We start from the raw sequence: 17267 nt of genomic DNA, 5'->3' as shown, positions 1-17267 counted from the left end.
TAAAATTTTCTTTCTCTTACTTAGTTTCAGATCATGGAGTTGTAACAATACATAAATACGAAATTATAAATGCAAAAACTAGTCCTTATCTGAATAATGTTGCTTGGCCCAATCAAATTAGTGATAAACTTTTTTTTATTATAAAAAACATAGTTGAAGACTTATCAATACTCTTGCAAAATTTAATCAATGGATCAGTAGAAACCATTATGTTACCCGCGCAGTGAAAACTAGCTCAGGTCATGCCGATTTAAAGGAAAGAAGACAAAACGCTATCGTCAAATTATAGACCAATTTGAGCTGTGTGTCCACGGTTTTTCAGAGAATTATATTCCGACATGTATATTCCGACATGTATATACACTTTTTGCATGACAATGATTTGAGACATAAATGTCAATCTTGTCCAGACTATACAACACTATTCTTACGTCAATTTTTTGAATGTGTTTATCATGTCTGGAATTATTGCTCTGTTGAATAATCGGACAGATCAAAGAAACAAATTAAATGGCAAGCTGCACCCATTTATTGCCCTAAAGCTTTATTTATGCAGAATCTGGTTGGTAAACTCTAGCACAAGGAAGGAAGGAAGAAGAGATTATTTGATTATAAATACTTAAGTATCGAACTAAAGCGACCTTCTTCCACAGAGGAGATATGAGTCATCTCATGATCGTCGATGTAACTCCCTCCTACCTGGCTTTAGTTTTGTTCTTGTTTTGGGGGGAGGGGCGGTTTCAGACGTCCTTTCTCCCACGTACGGCTTGTATTTGTGACTCTCTTCCATTGTTTATTTCAACTAAAGGGCTTATCACCGTATTATGATATTGTCTAAAGTCAACGTAATATCCTACATACAAAAGTTAGCACAGTTCCATCAAATCCCATATTAGTGAATTTAGTAAACTCTTCCATGTGTGCACGAGGCTATGATAATGAAGATGTTGAGCACTGATTTTTCTATTGTCTCTTTTTTAATATCCAAAGATCTCTCGCTCTATGTTTTAACACATAGGTTGTGTAGAGTACTGTTTTGTTGTTTTGTTCTGTTGTCCCATATTGTATGCCCAATAATCTTTAGCCCTACCTTTTAAAACTCACCTTCCCATATTGTATGCCCAATAATCTTTAGCCCTACCTTTTAAAACTCACCTTATGTTACTCTGGATTTATGAAAGATAAGTCGAACTAAGAAAAGAAAAAGATTCTGTCAAATTCCTAAGTGTTCTATTCTCAGGCAGGAAGGGTTTGATACATTGTAGCTTGATTACGCTGGCCCCTGTGTAAAAGTACTTCCCTATATTGATAACGTGTGCTATCATTGAATTGCGTGTGTTTAATAATGATCTGATGAGTTACCCAAGATAAATGTCAGCATGTTATAACATTGGATGTGAAAGGGCTAAGGAAACTGATCGTAGTAAACTAGAATTTAGTTTCTGACTATGCCATAAGCAGCACGTGTTATGTATTGTGCAGTCCGCATTGCAGAAATACACATTTTACATTTGTATATTGAAAACGATTCTTGTTAGATACTGCCTCGCATACTGTATTGTATTTCTAATTAATTTTTTTCTTCAGGATTGGCACTAGACATCGCGTTGACCGTGAACCCGACACAAATGGAAGCAAAGCGTCAGGAGGCCGTTGTGCTTGATTGCCAAGGGAACACGAGAAATGTGTCAGAGTACATCTCAAAGCGGGTCAGCTGGAAGCATGGTGCAAATGATGGAACAATACATAAGATAACCACTGGATTTTATTTGAATGATGGAGCAAATAAAACAAAATACGACATTCAACACGGAAATTCGGACAATAGTGATACCAATTATTCTTTCAAGTTAAAGATTTTAAGTAAGGCTTTTAGGCATAATTTACTCGTAATTAAGTATCCCAGAGTTTTCCTTAGAAATATGTACCGTTTGTTGGATGATACTGTATGGGTGAAACAGTATCGAAAGGCAGTGTTGATGTAAGTTCAGTCACCGACAATATACGTGATTTATTTGGGAAACTAATTTTAAAAAAGTTAATACTTGAAGTTTGTATTTGTTGCTTTGTGTTCAGTTTTAGGCATTCTTAATTGTGCCTTAAAACTTGGAATATATGCTTACATAATTAAGATCAATCCAGTGTGCTAAGGAACAAGATTAATATGTACTTATGTTGCTATCTTGCATCAGATTGGCTGAGTTTACTACTCAAGATGTATTTTGTCATATGCAAGTTTAAATCAATAACATCATGGATGAGTTCAATAATTAGTTAGATTCACACATTCAAGTTAGGTCATCTTTTTTCTGATTGGCTGACCTTGTTTCCACACTTGAAAGCACTGTTCTAGTCTGATTTTAATCAAACTCGAAATGTGGGCTTGTATCATCCATGTCTTGGATGGGTTTAGTAATGAAAAAGATGCAGATATTTTATTGAGGTCATCTTGCATCAGATTGCTGAGATAGTTAGTACTCTTGAAGCCACATCTTGGGTTTATTATCATCAAGACTTTGGATCACTTCTAGCAACATAATCTGCATATTAATTATGTTTTTATCTTTAGAAAGAAGTTTTATTATGATATAGTAAACTATGTCCATTCAAAATGATATAAAGTTTTTGTATGTGCTATTACAATGTAACATAAACATTTTTAGTGAAATGGTGAACTGTAAAGTTATGTAAGGCAGCCGAGTGGTATCAGGCCTGCTTTTTACTGTTGCTGGTTGGCGTTAACAGCACATTTAAACATTATTGACAATAACAATTGCTGTGAAAACAGGAGCTATTAGTGACTTTCCCACTAAGGCAGTCCCTATTTATATACATGCCTTTCCCAAGGACACACTAAGGCAGCCTCTATTTGTTTACAAGCCTTTCCCAAGGACACACTAAGGCAGCCCCTATATGTTTACAAGCCTTTCCCAAGGACACACTAAGGCAGCCCCTATTTGTTTACAAGCCTTTACAAAGGACACTCTAAGGCAGCCCCTATATGTTCCCAAGGCCGCACTACGGCGGACATATTAGTTAGCATGCCCCTCCCAAGGACTTACTATGGCAGCCCATATATGTTTACATGCCCGTCACCTGATATCAAACATCTGTGCTACATACTGAGACGCATTATGATACAAAGTATACATTATTATACATTATTGATGAATATATTCTGTCATATTATTTAGGACTACTTTCATATAAAGTTATCTCCCTTGTATTGATATCTTGAAGTGTAGGCCTACCATCATATACTGTCGTATTCCCTGTATTGATGTCATACAATGTACGACCAGCATCATATAATGTCGTATTCCCTGTATTGATGTCATACTATGTACGACTAGCATCATATAATGTCGTATTCCATGTATTGATGTCATACAATGTACGACTAACATCATATAATGTCGTATTCCCTGTATTGATGTCATGCAATGTACGACTAGCATCATATAATGTCGTATTCCCTGTATTGATGTCATACAATGTACGACTAGCATCATATAATGTCGTATTCCCTGTATTGATGTCATACAATGTACGACTAGCATCATATAATATCGTATTCCCAGTATTGATGTCATACAATGTATGACTAGCATCATATAATGTCGTATTCCCTGTACTGATGTCATACAATGTACGACTAGCATCATATAATGTCGTATTCCCTGTACTGATGTCATACAATGTACGACTAGCATCATATAATGTCGTATTCCCTGTATTGATGTCATACAATGTACGACTAGCATCATATAATGTCGTATTCCCTGTATTGATGTCATACAATGTACGACTAGCATCATATAATGTCGTATTCCCTGTATTGATGTCATACAATATACGACTTCCTTTCATATCATGTTCTCTCCCATGTATTGGTGTCTTGCATAGTAAAACTACAATAATGCCATAGCAGATTTTGATCCACACCTACTAACTAATTTCAATGAGAAGTTTAAACGTGATTGCTGGTAATGTCGACACATCACATATGATTGTCAGCGACATGTTGACTAAGAATTCCTTGCTATAATTTTATAGAAAATTCAGTGTTGGATGTATTTATGCAACATCTTCATCTTAGTTGAACTTTCTTTAACGAGTGCTATTTTAAAACTTGAGAATGGACATATGAGTAATCCACTCTTTGGTAGAACCTATTTATGTTTTTTCTGGAAGTGTAAAAGTAAAAACTAAACAAAAACAGCTTTACGGCATGATTTAAAGATGAGAATATGTATTTTTATTTTAAACTAGCAAAAAGAGTGATGGAAAATAGCACACCCATTTTCACTTTTGTACTTCTTCAGTCATTAATTAGTATGTCCTGTTTAGAGGCCCCTACTATGATCAGACTGATCCCCTAATCTTCAACTTAAAACGTGGTGCGGCAATTTGATAAATGCAAAAAGCAATCCCTAAATATGATCTTGTTAGTAAGCAAAAAGGATCAGTACAAACCACTATAGCGTATAGCGATGACAAGGACCCAAAGAACGTATGTTGCAATGACATTGACCATTATAGCTGTGTAGCAATGACAGTGACCGATATAGCTTATGTAGCAGTAAGAGTGATCACTGCGTTCGAAGTGTATCATTGAGTGGAATCTTTTGGCACACTAATGCAAGACTAGCTGCTTGACATACATGTAAACAAGAAAGCGAATTTTTTAAATCATTTTATAATGCAGAGAAAAACAATAAGAAATATATTTTTGGCTAGAAAAATATGTATTGTTATCAATATGACGTTTTGGTCCCAGCCGGCCCTGATAGGTACTGACAGCTGGTTCTATTTATAGTAAATTGTACACATATTTTGTCGTCACCCACATGCATAAGTAACAGATTCAGTTTTAGGGTGTCTTCTCGAGATACATGAGAGAAATCGTATTCTGGCAACCTGACGTACCACATATTAATGACACCAGCCTTGTAACATTGTACCATTTACTCAAAAATAAAAATAAAATTCTTCACACCCGTATCGCTATTCTGTGAAACAAACCCCTTAACTTTACTTGGAAACCATAACAATATAATCAAGAACTTATGGGATGGCCTAATTTCTGATGTTTGTCTCTTGGCACAAATTTATTGCCGCTTGTACTCCTAAGTTACTTAGAGGATTGCCATGAAACATTACATACACACATTCATCCCGAGATCTACTTTATGCTGTTCAGACATCCAAATAAGTCATTACAAAATCTATCTTGAAAACATTACTATAGCTATTCCTGAATGGATGTTTGTATCTACATGGGCATTTTACTTAAGACTCCGTATGATGTCTAGTTGGTTCTAAATGTAAATAGTGTTGTTCTGATGTCAAATATGGCTGATCCAACAATTACTTTGAAAACGTTCTTATTGTTGCAGCTTCTGAACAGAATGTCATGTCAGCATCGAGTTTTCACCAGAATACTAAAGATGATATATTGTGTGGATGAAACTGGTATCAATCGAACCTTAAATATGGCTGAAATGATCGATGAGTAAATTAAAACTCTTTTCAGTGTTTTTCTTGAATGGAAGGTTACATCAGCTTGCTGTCTTTACCAAGATTATAATGGTATATAGTTTGTTCCAAACGAAAATGTTGTTATTCTTACATCCAATACGTCTGTGATAGTTGCTAATTTTAAAATATTTTCGCTCAGGAGTATCAGAGATGGTATTAACTCAAAGATGTTAAAATGAAGAAATGGTCTTACTTTCATTCATGGAAATTCTTTTCGCACAATAGTGCGTCGCTTCCCTAAGAGTGAGATATCTTGGTTTTCAGACCATTACTGGAACTTCGCGTATCTTTTATTTTGACAATGCCAGTTTTTGGTTCAGCTGAAAATATGATAATTTATTCGGGGGGAGCAAGTATGGTGGCATCAAATAAAGAAAGATATTTACGAACAATACTGTTTGTAATATTTATTCTTGGTACTATCAGCTTTCAAGCTGGACTCCCATTTTATAAGATGTGATTTCCAACTGTATAAGTCCGAAACTATTTGTGAGAAACCCTGAAAAACTAAGACCATCCATTTTTATATGATAGATCTTCATGATCTTGGAACTCTGACCCATCTTTTATTGGTGTCACCTTTTCCTTTGTACAGGTGTTGTCAATAGACTGCTAAAAGGGGATGAAATTAAGTGCTACGTAACGAGTTTGATATTGTAGTTTTACCACCGATATCTTGTTTCAGTTTTGCAGTTCTCTTGCAGGTGTAGCTGATGATGATGATGGCAAATATGTATGTGAAAACGAAGTCTACAGAAACGAAGTCAACAGATATACAGTACTCAGCTCTAAAGAAGTTCCATTCACAGTCCTAAGTACGTATTAAGAGACTCGAGTCAGTATAAACCTAGATATATTTTTCCCCACGTTTACAAGGTTGAGTTATTGTTAATGTTAATAGGAATCAAGACACAACATTTACTTTTCTGGCGTTGGTGTTCATGGCAACAGTTTATGGTTTGGATACAGTTTAATTACAAATCGATGATTGGGGTTTGAGATTAAATTCGATTGTTTCCTAAAACTCCTGATGAATTTCTTCCTTGGTATGAATCATTATGGAGTGAAGGCAATTCATTCTGGAAGACGTTTGTCAACCCCTTTGGGCTTCGGGTCAAGGTCACGGGCCTAGAAAATGTGTGTTGAGGTTTCAGTTCAATTTCTTTTTATTTCATAACGTTCATTTACCGATTGATTGATTTTTTTTAGAATCAGTATAAATCATTTTCCAATATGCTTACATTTTTAGCTACCATCATGATTCCATGACTTCCATGATCTTTCTTTGAGCTGGAGAAAATATGGCGCTATGTAGTATTTGCATACCTGTTACATGTTCATGAAGAAAACCACAGGAGAGTATAGAATATACACAGAACATGGAAATCTTGGAACTAATGGTTTTCTACGATTTCTCCATGATCTGGAAAAAACACGGAGTATATGGAGACTTTTTACGTGCTCATGGAGAACACTTGGACACACAGTTCTCCAATGGCAGAGATATTACATATAGGACATAAAAGTCATGCTGAGAACATTTATGTGGACATTGAGATCGCAAGGAATTTCTGTAAAGTACCAGCTGACCATGTGCATTGTGGAAAACACTTGAAACAAATCTATTTTGTGAAAATAACATAAGAGATACTTAACGGTTGACTAATATTATTAGCAGTTTTAGCCTTAAAATAGTTGAGTCATTTTCCCTGCTTAAATAACATTTAGATGATGTCATATATTTGATAGGAAGACCAGATTTATGGCAAAAACAAGTCAGTTAAAATAATGTAAATTTGCAATACTTTTTCATGTGTACAAAGTTGTAGTTATATTTGTTGTAGTGTTTCACGCCATTTTTCAGCACACGATAGGCTATACATGGCGGCCAGTATTAATGGTGGAGGAAGAACCCGGGAAACCCCGGAAAGAACCATCGACCCACGAGAAGCTACTGGCAAGCCTTCTCACATACCCACATTAGCCGAATCCGAGACTCGAACCCACTCAGAGAGAGGTGAGATGGCAGTAATCTGTCACGGAAAGCGTTTTAGACTACAAAATAAACCTTTCATTTATATATTTTTATAAAAACACCTCAAAAAATATCTCAAAAATACCTGCTTTTAGTTACATATGAAATGAATCCACTTCATTGGATCACAACTTGGTCCTTATTTGTGTTTGAGACTATGATATGCATAAATCCCTTGTATCCAAATATGCTCAAAGATGGACCATTCTGTTATTAACAGTGAGGTTCTGAAGAGCGTATTGTTACCTTTCAAATATTACTAGTGACCCATAATCATTTGAAGTTTACATGACAGGATATGTGTCAATGAGAAAGTATTATTATGTACGAAACATTGGGAGCTTAAAAGCTTTTGAATTTATTATTAACGTGTAACATTCTCGATAATATAATCTCATCTTGATACGTTCATAGTAGGTTTAACTTGCAATGGCTCTTGGCAAAATGAACTGCTGTAAACTTGTAGCTTTACGGGTGTTTTTTCCAAGTCATTTAAATTCTTGTTAAACAGTAGTTAATCTTGTTAATGTGTGCCACTTTGCTGGTATTTTATATACATTTGCCATTAAACGGCAGTTAAAATGCAGCGATATTGACCAATATATGTATACGAGCTAATCAGTCTTATGATGTCACAGAAATTCACAGAAAACTGCAAAAACAGTTTTCATATAAGGAAAGCAGTTTTATGATGTCACAAAAATTCACAGAAAACTGCAAAAACAGTTTTCATATAAGGAAAGCAGTTTTATGATGTCACAAAAATTCACAGAAAACTGCAAAAACAGTTTTCATATAATGAAAGCATTTTTATGATGTCACAAAAATTCACAGAAAACTGCAAAAACAGTTTTCATATAAGGAAAGCATTTTTATGATGTCACAAAAATTCACAGAAAACTGCAAAAACAGTTTTCATATAAGGAAAGCATTTTTATGATGTCACAAAAATTCACAGAAAACTGCAAAAACAGTTTTCATATAAGGAAAGCATTTTTATGATGTCACAAAAGTTCACACAAAACTGCAAAAACAGTTTTCATAAAAGGAAAGCATTTTTATGATGTCACAAAAATTCACACAAAACTGATAAAACAGTTTTCATATAAGGAAAGCATTTTTATGATGTCACAAAAATTCACAGAAAACTGCAAAAACAGTTTTCATATAAGGAAAGCAGTTTTATGATGTCGTTTTATGATGTCAAGGATAACTACAAACACCTTTCAGTTTAATCATGTCATTAAATACTTCAAACAATAAGCAAAACCCTTTATTAAATATGGAAAGCACACATGATATCACCCTTATTTCATTAGCATTTAGATGAAGCCACAAAATAAAGGAATATTCGAAATATATAAGCTTGGAAATCGTATTAATTTCTTTACTTCAATCAAAAATTACATTTTGTTGACTCGTACAAATAATATACAGTAGACACTCCATCTATATCTTATATTCAATGAACATTATTTACATTAATATATTAAAATTGAACCTATGGAAATAATTATTGTCCTAATTTTAACATGTAATATTAAAGGGGAAAGTTGGATTCTGTAATATTTACATCGACATCGCATACTTGGAAAGAACCAACTTGCAGTTCGTTAATTAATTTATTAATGAAAACAGAAGATAAATGATGAATTTCCAAATTTAGCAAGTTTAGCATTCTTGATCAACAAAATATATCCTCCTTTCTTTTCAAGAACTATAAACATATATTATGTTTTAATCCTGTGTAACAAAGAGCCAGCAAACACCACGACTGATCTTTCAAACAGACATATGTATGTAGTATGTGTATTATAAAGGTTATCTTAAAATTTAGCTCTTAAATAAAATTACGGCAAGATAGCATAGGTTTCTAGCATAATGGAAGAGATATTTTATGATGGGTAAGTCCTGTGATTACGAACATTATATATTATGAACATTACAAACACTTGTCATTCTATATTTTTCGCAATGGAGCAATTGAACACACCTTGGAGATAATGGCAGAGACTTTGTGGGTTACCGTTTTCGCAGCTGGTGGAGGTGTAGTTTTAATATGTTTTAAATATGCACACTTTTTAAAGAACTCGTTACACGCACTGAATGTTTGCTTGCTATTAATCATGCAGTTTGATTGGAGACACCTAACGTCCAAAACTAAATCAAAGCAAGCAAAATAAAAGGAATTAATACAAACTCATAGGGATGGGAAACAGATTTATAAAAGTTTTAAAAAAAATTCATAGAGCTGTACAGTATATTAGCAGTTTCTATAATAAGGCTTGAAAGTCTGTTAAAATTAAACCTCTTAATAGAGTAGCTGTTCAGTTTCTTTTCTAACAATACTTCATACACAAAATGCATATATATTCATACATTACTGTTACAGTATGAACCTTTCAATAAACGTATTTTTTTCTTACGAAATTGTTGTACACAGAGCAAATAAATGAGACTTTTTGAGAGTATGACCTCGATCATACCTAATGAATTACTAAGGAAAGATTCCAGAAATCCAGGCTGATCCACTGAAAAAGCAAGCTCTTAGTATAAGAAATTTCTCACAGCTCTTTTATCCAACAGTTAAAAAAAGTCTTCATATATTTCTCCTGATAGCTTTAGACATTTTTTTACTTCATTTCAGTGTAGAAATCCAGTTTGTGGAGGTGGATTTAACAGAAGGTTAGGTTTCTATCATCTGTTGAAAGTGTTCACCATTAGGTGAACGAAAATGTGTTAGCCATTTCAGCAACAGTAAACCACCGCTCCTAAACAAATCCTCTTGGAAAGATCATTCATTCTTGTATAATTCAATTGTCATACCATGAAATATATCACCGAAACATGTAACATGTAATATGGACGACAAATAAATTTAATATTTACCTCTTTGGTAAAACAACATAAGTATTTAATTTAGTTCAATATTCCCAAAGCACTTCACAAGATTTTAAAACATATCTAAGCGTTATTCATGGCATCATTTAATTTTAGTTGTACCATCCATTTTTGGCAGGACTGCGTCATCGTATCTGTCAAATATTCAGTACGTGAGATCTTTCTGTTTTTAAAGAGTCAATGAAGTTACATATTTAATTTCTTAAGAACTTTGAAATAGAATCACTGCCATTTTTTAGGAAAAATGAAAACACAAATAAAATATTGAAGATCTACATGTGTACGACCTTTGAACTTGCCTCCCTTAAAGTTCACTGAATGAGGGCAATGGGTTGAAACTGTAATGGGCCCACTTTGTATTCTACCGATTCGTGAATGGGCTGAGTATGGTAAGGGCGGAGATATGTGGGAAGAAAGACGACATAAGAGACGCGGTGTGAAAGAAAGTGTTGAAATGTTAATATCTGTCGGATGATCTTGTAATGGATTCACTTGTATGATAATCTCCCACCCCAACCCCCACCCACCCCGACTTATTAACATTAATATATGATCACTCTTGCATGACGTTTTTTCTCTATGGCATTGTCTCAGGTAATAAACACTTGGTTACAACAGCCTATCGTATCTAGATAAAGATCTATATTTGTCAGTGGCTGCTAAATCAGGTTGACCATAGGTGGGACCTTCTTTCTATAGCGGGTGCTTGGCCAAATTAAAATGTTACCACTCTCTGTAGGATTTTACAATGTTGACTGAGATCAGACAGGTTTGAGCAGTTGTCAGTTGTGTAGAATTTCATGGTTTGTAGAAACTTTACACAATTCTTGAATTTGATGAGTAGGCATGAAAACTTCATAAATTTCCAAAAAGTGTTAGCCTTCAAATGTCCTTTGAATCTGTTGAGAAACTCTTTGAATATTTACGAAAACTCTGTTAATTTATGGGGGGAGCAGAACAAAAAAGAAAACTCTGTGAATGTATTTGAGGGAATGCACAACTACAAAATTGAATAAAATATATCACGTTTCAGTTCTGAATTTGTTTATTTACCTATTTTCCAAAATGTAATGAATAAACAAACATATGGAATATAATCTGGTGGATCAAAATATACACAACAACTATAGTTAACAAAGTAGCATATAGAGAAGGTTCACTTTCTGCACAGTAAAATACTCTTTGAAAACATTTTGAAACCCGTCAGAATTTGATGAAAAATATTTTAAAAGAAGTTAGGGATGCACAAGTCATCGATTTAACGCAGTGGACATTTGGTAAAGTCTAGATTAGTGGTTTCAACCTTTTCCAGTACTAGGACCCCTTCTTAACTTTAAAACATTTTGCGGTCCCCCACTTTCTAATAGTTTTACTTTTAGCCTCTCTTGGAATAACACAATGGCCTTCCAGGCGGCCGCAGCCCACAGGTTGGAAACCACTGATCTTGATCATATTCTGTCATCTAAAGCATACCATTATGTTGACAACATTGTTCTCCACTTACCTGCCAGCAAAGGTGATGCTGATTGTGTGTTTTAGGCGATTTTCAACAACTGATAGGCTATAACTGGCAGCGATTACATCTGGTGGAGGAATGATCTGGGATAATCCCGGAAAGAGCCACCGACACATCGGAAGCTACTGGTATGCTTTCTCACACCAACAAAGGTCAGTAAGCCTTAGTTTATTTTAATTTTGATGACCGCTGCGCACTCTCAATCCGAGCTAATAATGTATGGCGTGTTTAGCTTATGTCTGACTATATTGCTCTAAAGAGTCATGATTTAATCATCCTCAGACATGATTGCCAGTTTGATAATACAGTTACGTGGACAAATTCAGACTGTTAGTACTTACTTATCTTTCCAATACAGTGGTAAAAGTTTCCCCAATAAATCTTTGAATTTGTCGCAAAATGCTATGTTAGTTTGTAAGCATTGTTATCTCACAGAATTGCCAATTAGCCATGTCATTTCATACAAATATGTTGAAATAAAATTACACTTTGTGTATATGGTATTTTCTTCCTTGATCTTACAGATCCTGTAGAAAAAGTACAAATGGAGCTCTTAACAATCACGACGGGTCATAAGATGTACTCGGAATCCCAAATTACGGCAAACAGTGTGATCAATGAAGTTGAGGAAGGAGATTATCAAGTTAACTGTACAGCTAAAGGCAGTAATCCTAGCCCACAAATGTCTCTAAAGTTCAGTAATAATGTACAACAAATTGAAATTTCCTTGGAGAAATCTTTTATAGGCAAAAGGCCATCTTACACAGGAACTTTTAGTAAAGTGTTATCTTTGAGAGCAGATAAAAGCGATATACAGACAATCGAGTGTTCAGGAGGAATCCCAAGAAAACAGTTTCCTGATAAATATGCAGGGCTTAAACTTAAGGTCTCCTCAGGTATGTTTATAAACTGCAATAATACAAACCGTACAAAAGAAATGCATTCTGTTGTAAATAAATCATCCTATATAAAGGCTTCAGAAATGTATTTGCCACTTATTTCATTTTTGGTAACAGGTTTTTTTTTGGGACAAGCTAAATCAAATTCCTAAATAATATTTACGTTTAAGCTCTTTAATATTGTAAAAGCTGGAATGGTAAAACTTACCTATGAACTCAAAATGGAACGGAAACAAAATGTAGAATCAATGCAAATTGAATTAAGAATGAACACAAATGAAATTAAGTTTTTTTGAGCTGCTACTAAACTACCTTGGTTCAAAGCCTATTTGCACGATAATCCTGCATCAAAGTCTTTACTTTGACAATTCCTCGTCCCTTTGAGTGCATCTACACAAACTTTATTTAAACAAAGTGAGAGAAGAAATTAAATGTGCTGTGCGAAATCTTTAATACAAATTCTTTATTTTGACATTGTATAACTTAACATTTAATCAGTATTGTATTGTCCATTTTCTACCAAGGTGCCATTAAACCCTTTAATGCATACATACATTCAGACACGTATGGCAATTGCGGTTATATTTAGTCATAAATTCGTTTTTGTCTTTTCTTTTTCTTGTATTTGCTTTATCATTGCTTTATCTTCCTCCACTATTAATACTGGCCGCCATGCATAGCCTATCGTGTGATGAAAAATGGCGTTAAACCCCACAACAACAACAACCTACAGTTATTTTTCGTTTAACACTCAAATGAAACAAAAGAGAATGGACAGTAAATATTCGATGAAAGTGAGATACTTGCAAAATCTTAATTGAGCTCTGAGACCATAAATAAACAATGATAAGATAAGATAGATATAATGACAGTGTGAATGAAAGACAGATTTTGATTTTTTTTAAAACGCTCTTTTTCACAGGATGTAAATAAAATTTAGACAAAATGGTTTTGTCTGGAGATACATTACAAGCAGTATTTGCTGGAGTTGCAAAGTTTGCAGAATCATGACAATTGTTTTATTTGGTGGTTGCTTGAATTTGAGGTCGGTTTGAAAGATTACTGGAATATTACTTGAAAACATTTTATTAATGGTGCTTGAACTTAAATACAATTACATGTCATTATTGCTGATATAAATATTAAATATAATATATATATATATATATATATATATATATATATATATATATATATATATATATATATATATATATATATATATATATATATATATATATATATATATATTAAAACAAAAACAAAAATGTGTGCTTTACAAGTTAGTAACCCGAGGTTCCTGGAATCTTAATTCCATAATGGATAGCTTGCATATTTGGCATTTCCTTAGCATGATCAAATTTAATTTGGGGACAGAGGTCAGAGTCGTCTGACTGATCAAATAAGAATATGGTCTGTGCACAACAAGTTCAAGACCACTTGCAAAATGTCAGTCACTGAAACCCATTGGTCAACGATTTCCAGAGTCAACTATGTCCTTTTTCTGGAATTTGTATCCCTTGACCTCGTAGAGTCTGTTGCTGTGTAAGCGGTTGATATACATTTCTCCTTCGAATACGTTCCCCAATCACATTACATTAGGAATATTATCCTGTTACCTCGCGAATCGAGCCCTATTATAAGACGAAAATCATCTTATCCTATTTTGAATAGACAAAGGGCAGTAACTCTTGCACATTACCTCTCCTTGATACCATCAGGTGTCGCCCGTTTTTAGCATCGCTGCTTTACAGAGCACATAATGTACAATATCCAGCCGTATTTGTATTCCTATGGATTTAATGTGCGGATTTATCGATCCACTGCAGGTTTTATGCATTATTTTACAATTTCTGACAATTTTTGAGTGATTTTGTCAACCTTCGAGACTTCGTATTTTAAAACCACAGTCCCACCACGCTATCGTTGACCTTATACTAGGCCATTATGAGGTAGAGTAACTTTTGATAGAATAATGGTTTAATTATTTACTAAGCATTGTGCGTAAGTTCATAACAGGGTCATAGGTTTCTGATACGACACTGTCATTGTTATGTTAGTTACAACAGTGTTTTAGCGACTTAGTAATTTCAATACATTACTAGTTTCTGCTTTAATTAGGTTTTGTGTCTTTTCAGCAAATGTCAATTTAAATGATTTATATGCAGCTTCAGAGCATGGAAGTCTCCCATGACTCTTATATATATATATATATATATATATATATATATATATATATATATATATATATATATATATATATATATATATATATATATATATATATATATATATATATATATATATATACCCTTTATGACATTCAGCGTCTATAACACGCCGTCAGTGGAAGTCTGAGCTTCCATTTTAGATACTTAGTCATATAATGATTAACCAATTTATGCTGGAAGCTAGTTTGTCACATACTAGTTTGCTAATCGATGTTTTGTTTTCTCTTCTTGTGTCGTTTCATGAGGAATGTTTGCTATACGTATGAAATGCACAGTCATAGCGATCGTCCTTTCGGCACTGAAGGGAAGGAAAGACGGTATAAATCCAGGAAAACAACGAACGGCTCGCTGTTGACGATACAGATTCATTTGGGTGTATTCCCCAATTTTAGACTGCCCACGAGGCATAAGTCCTCTCGCATGTCCGAGCATTGCCTTCGGGTCTGTAAGTCCGGGCGCATCTTGTTCATGCCGAATCCATTAGATCCAACTCTTAATACTGCCGTACTGCTACCAGCCGTCCAGCAGTCATGACTGTCCCGACGTCACCAAACGTCCAGCAGTCACCGGCCGTTCCGACATCGCCAATCGTCCAGCAGACACCGCCAGTCGAGCCGTCGCAGCATGCGTTCCTTTATCGTTGAAATGGTTCAGCCAAATAGTTCATACTGGCATCTTAGCGATAGATCCGTCCGTCTAGCAACACCGTTGGCATCTTATGATTACTAGACAGGAGATTTTAATGAGAAATCTATCCGTTCAGACATGCCTTTGGTGCGGCCGGTGCCGGTGATTGCAAAATGCTGGGCAGGCCACATATCATTGTCACAGTATGCATTCGATCTAATGCATATTAAAACCACATCGTCACCGTCTGTCCAGTCGTGCCAACATGGAGGCCTTTTCGTCGAATCGGTCCAGCCAAATACAATTCAAGGGGATCTTAGTGACAGATCTGTCCGTCCGACCGTACTGTCGACAACATGCCCTTTCTATAACAGATTTCACTGAGAAATCTGTCTGTCCAGCCCGTACCGACGATAGCCGGACCATATTCTATACCGCCAGGAGAGCTAGTGACATTTTTATAGAGAATTAATTGAGTCTTCATACCACCTGATATGTCTTTAGCGCTGCAAGTAGACTCAATTGGGCCTCACCCAACAGTGAGTGCGACGGAACTCCTTCAAATCCATTATCCTTTACGCCTTATTCGGATCTAACCATGGAACAGACTGACGTTTAGCTTTCAATCTGCAGTCGTGGACATTTTAGGGTGTTGGCTACTGCAGAATATCCCCCACCGTTACCACAGCTCTAAACATTTGGCAGATCTCGATGAGGAGAACGATATGGATTTAAGGAGGAAGATGACTTCAGAACTGATCTCCTGGCACTTTACAAGAATAAAATACCTATTCATATGTAAGTTCGTCTGTTTTATAGCACAAATATGCTCCATGCTCGTCAGACCATGACCAGTACTTCCTGGCTCACCAATCTACTATTGAAACGACGTGTCACACGTGTACGATCTACGTATCTCGAACCTTATGATACCCTACCTTTGCGGACGACCCTCTTCGGATCACAGTTGATTTGAAGGAAGTATAATGGACGTTCGGAGTCATTCAGCTCAAGAACTGCCCCTCCGCCTTGCCGCTCAACCCAACCAGGGAGTTTATAACCACTCAGTCCCCGTCACTGTGAACGAATGTTAAGATGTCTCAAGACAGGAAATTTTCTTAGTCACATACACAACAATGTCGATCCCTAGGCAGTAATCGTACAGAAGCGGTAAGAAACCGATTTTTGAGCCCACCAGACTCCCTATTCCCTCAAAACGGGGGTGGGATGTCCGAGGTCATTCGGATGAGGCTACGTGTTTCGTTCATCAACAATCCCCTCCCCTCTTACTCCCAACTCTTTATAAATACAGTAAGATCGGAGATGGATGCCTATCCACAACAGGAGATATTGTCGCTCGTCAAAACTAGCGGTTGAGCTTGTGCAAAAGCCAAAATCCCCTAGGTTGTACTCAAGGCTGTTTCTTTGTCGGAATGCCAAGAGCATGTTGAGACCCACCATCGATTGCAGTCGACTCACCCAATTGGAGATAGAGACGCCGAGGTCAATCCGAATCT

The 17267-nt window shown here is 35.4% G+C and overlaps 1 protein-coding gene across 1 annotated transcript in view; it reads left to right on the top strand.

Moving 5' to 3' along the window:
- The window catches only part of LOC149776504 (uncharacterized), a 50058-nt gene that overhangs the window by 14011 nt on the left and 18780 nt on the right, over nucleotides 1-17267 (top strand). The window contains exons 2-4 of the mRNA XM_089940936.1: nucleotides 1588-1863; nucleotides 6246-6356; nucleotides 12518-12889. Of these exons, the coding sequence (XP_089797062.1) occupies nucleotides 1588-1863; nucleotides 6246-6356; nucleotides 12518-12889 (759 nt within the window). The remainder of the gene's footprint in view (nucleotides 1-1587; nucleotides 1864-6245; nucleotides 6357-12517; nucleotides 12890-17267) is intronic.

Source organism: Sinohyriopsis cumingii, chromosome 18, assembly GCF_028554795.1.
Source record: "Sinohyriopsis cumingii isolate HCF-2022 chromosome 18, ASM2855479v2, whole genome shotgun sequence".
Taxonomy (NCBI): Eukaryota; Metazoa; Mollusca; class Bivalvia; order Unionida; family Unionidae; genus Sinohyriopsis; species Sinohyriopsis cumingii.
Note: the sequence above shows the minus strand (reverse complement) of the source record. Positions and strands in the feature narration are given on the sequence as shown.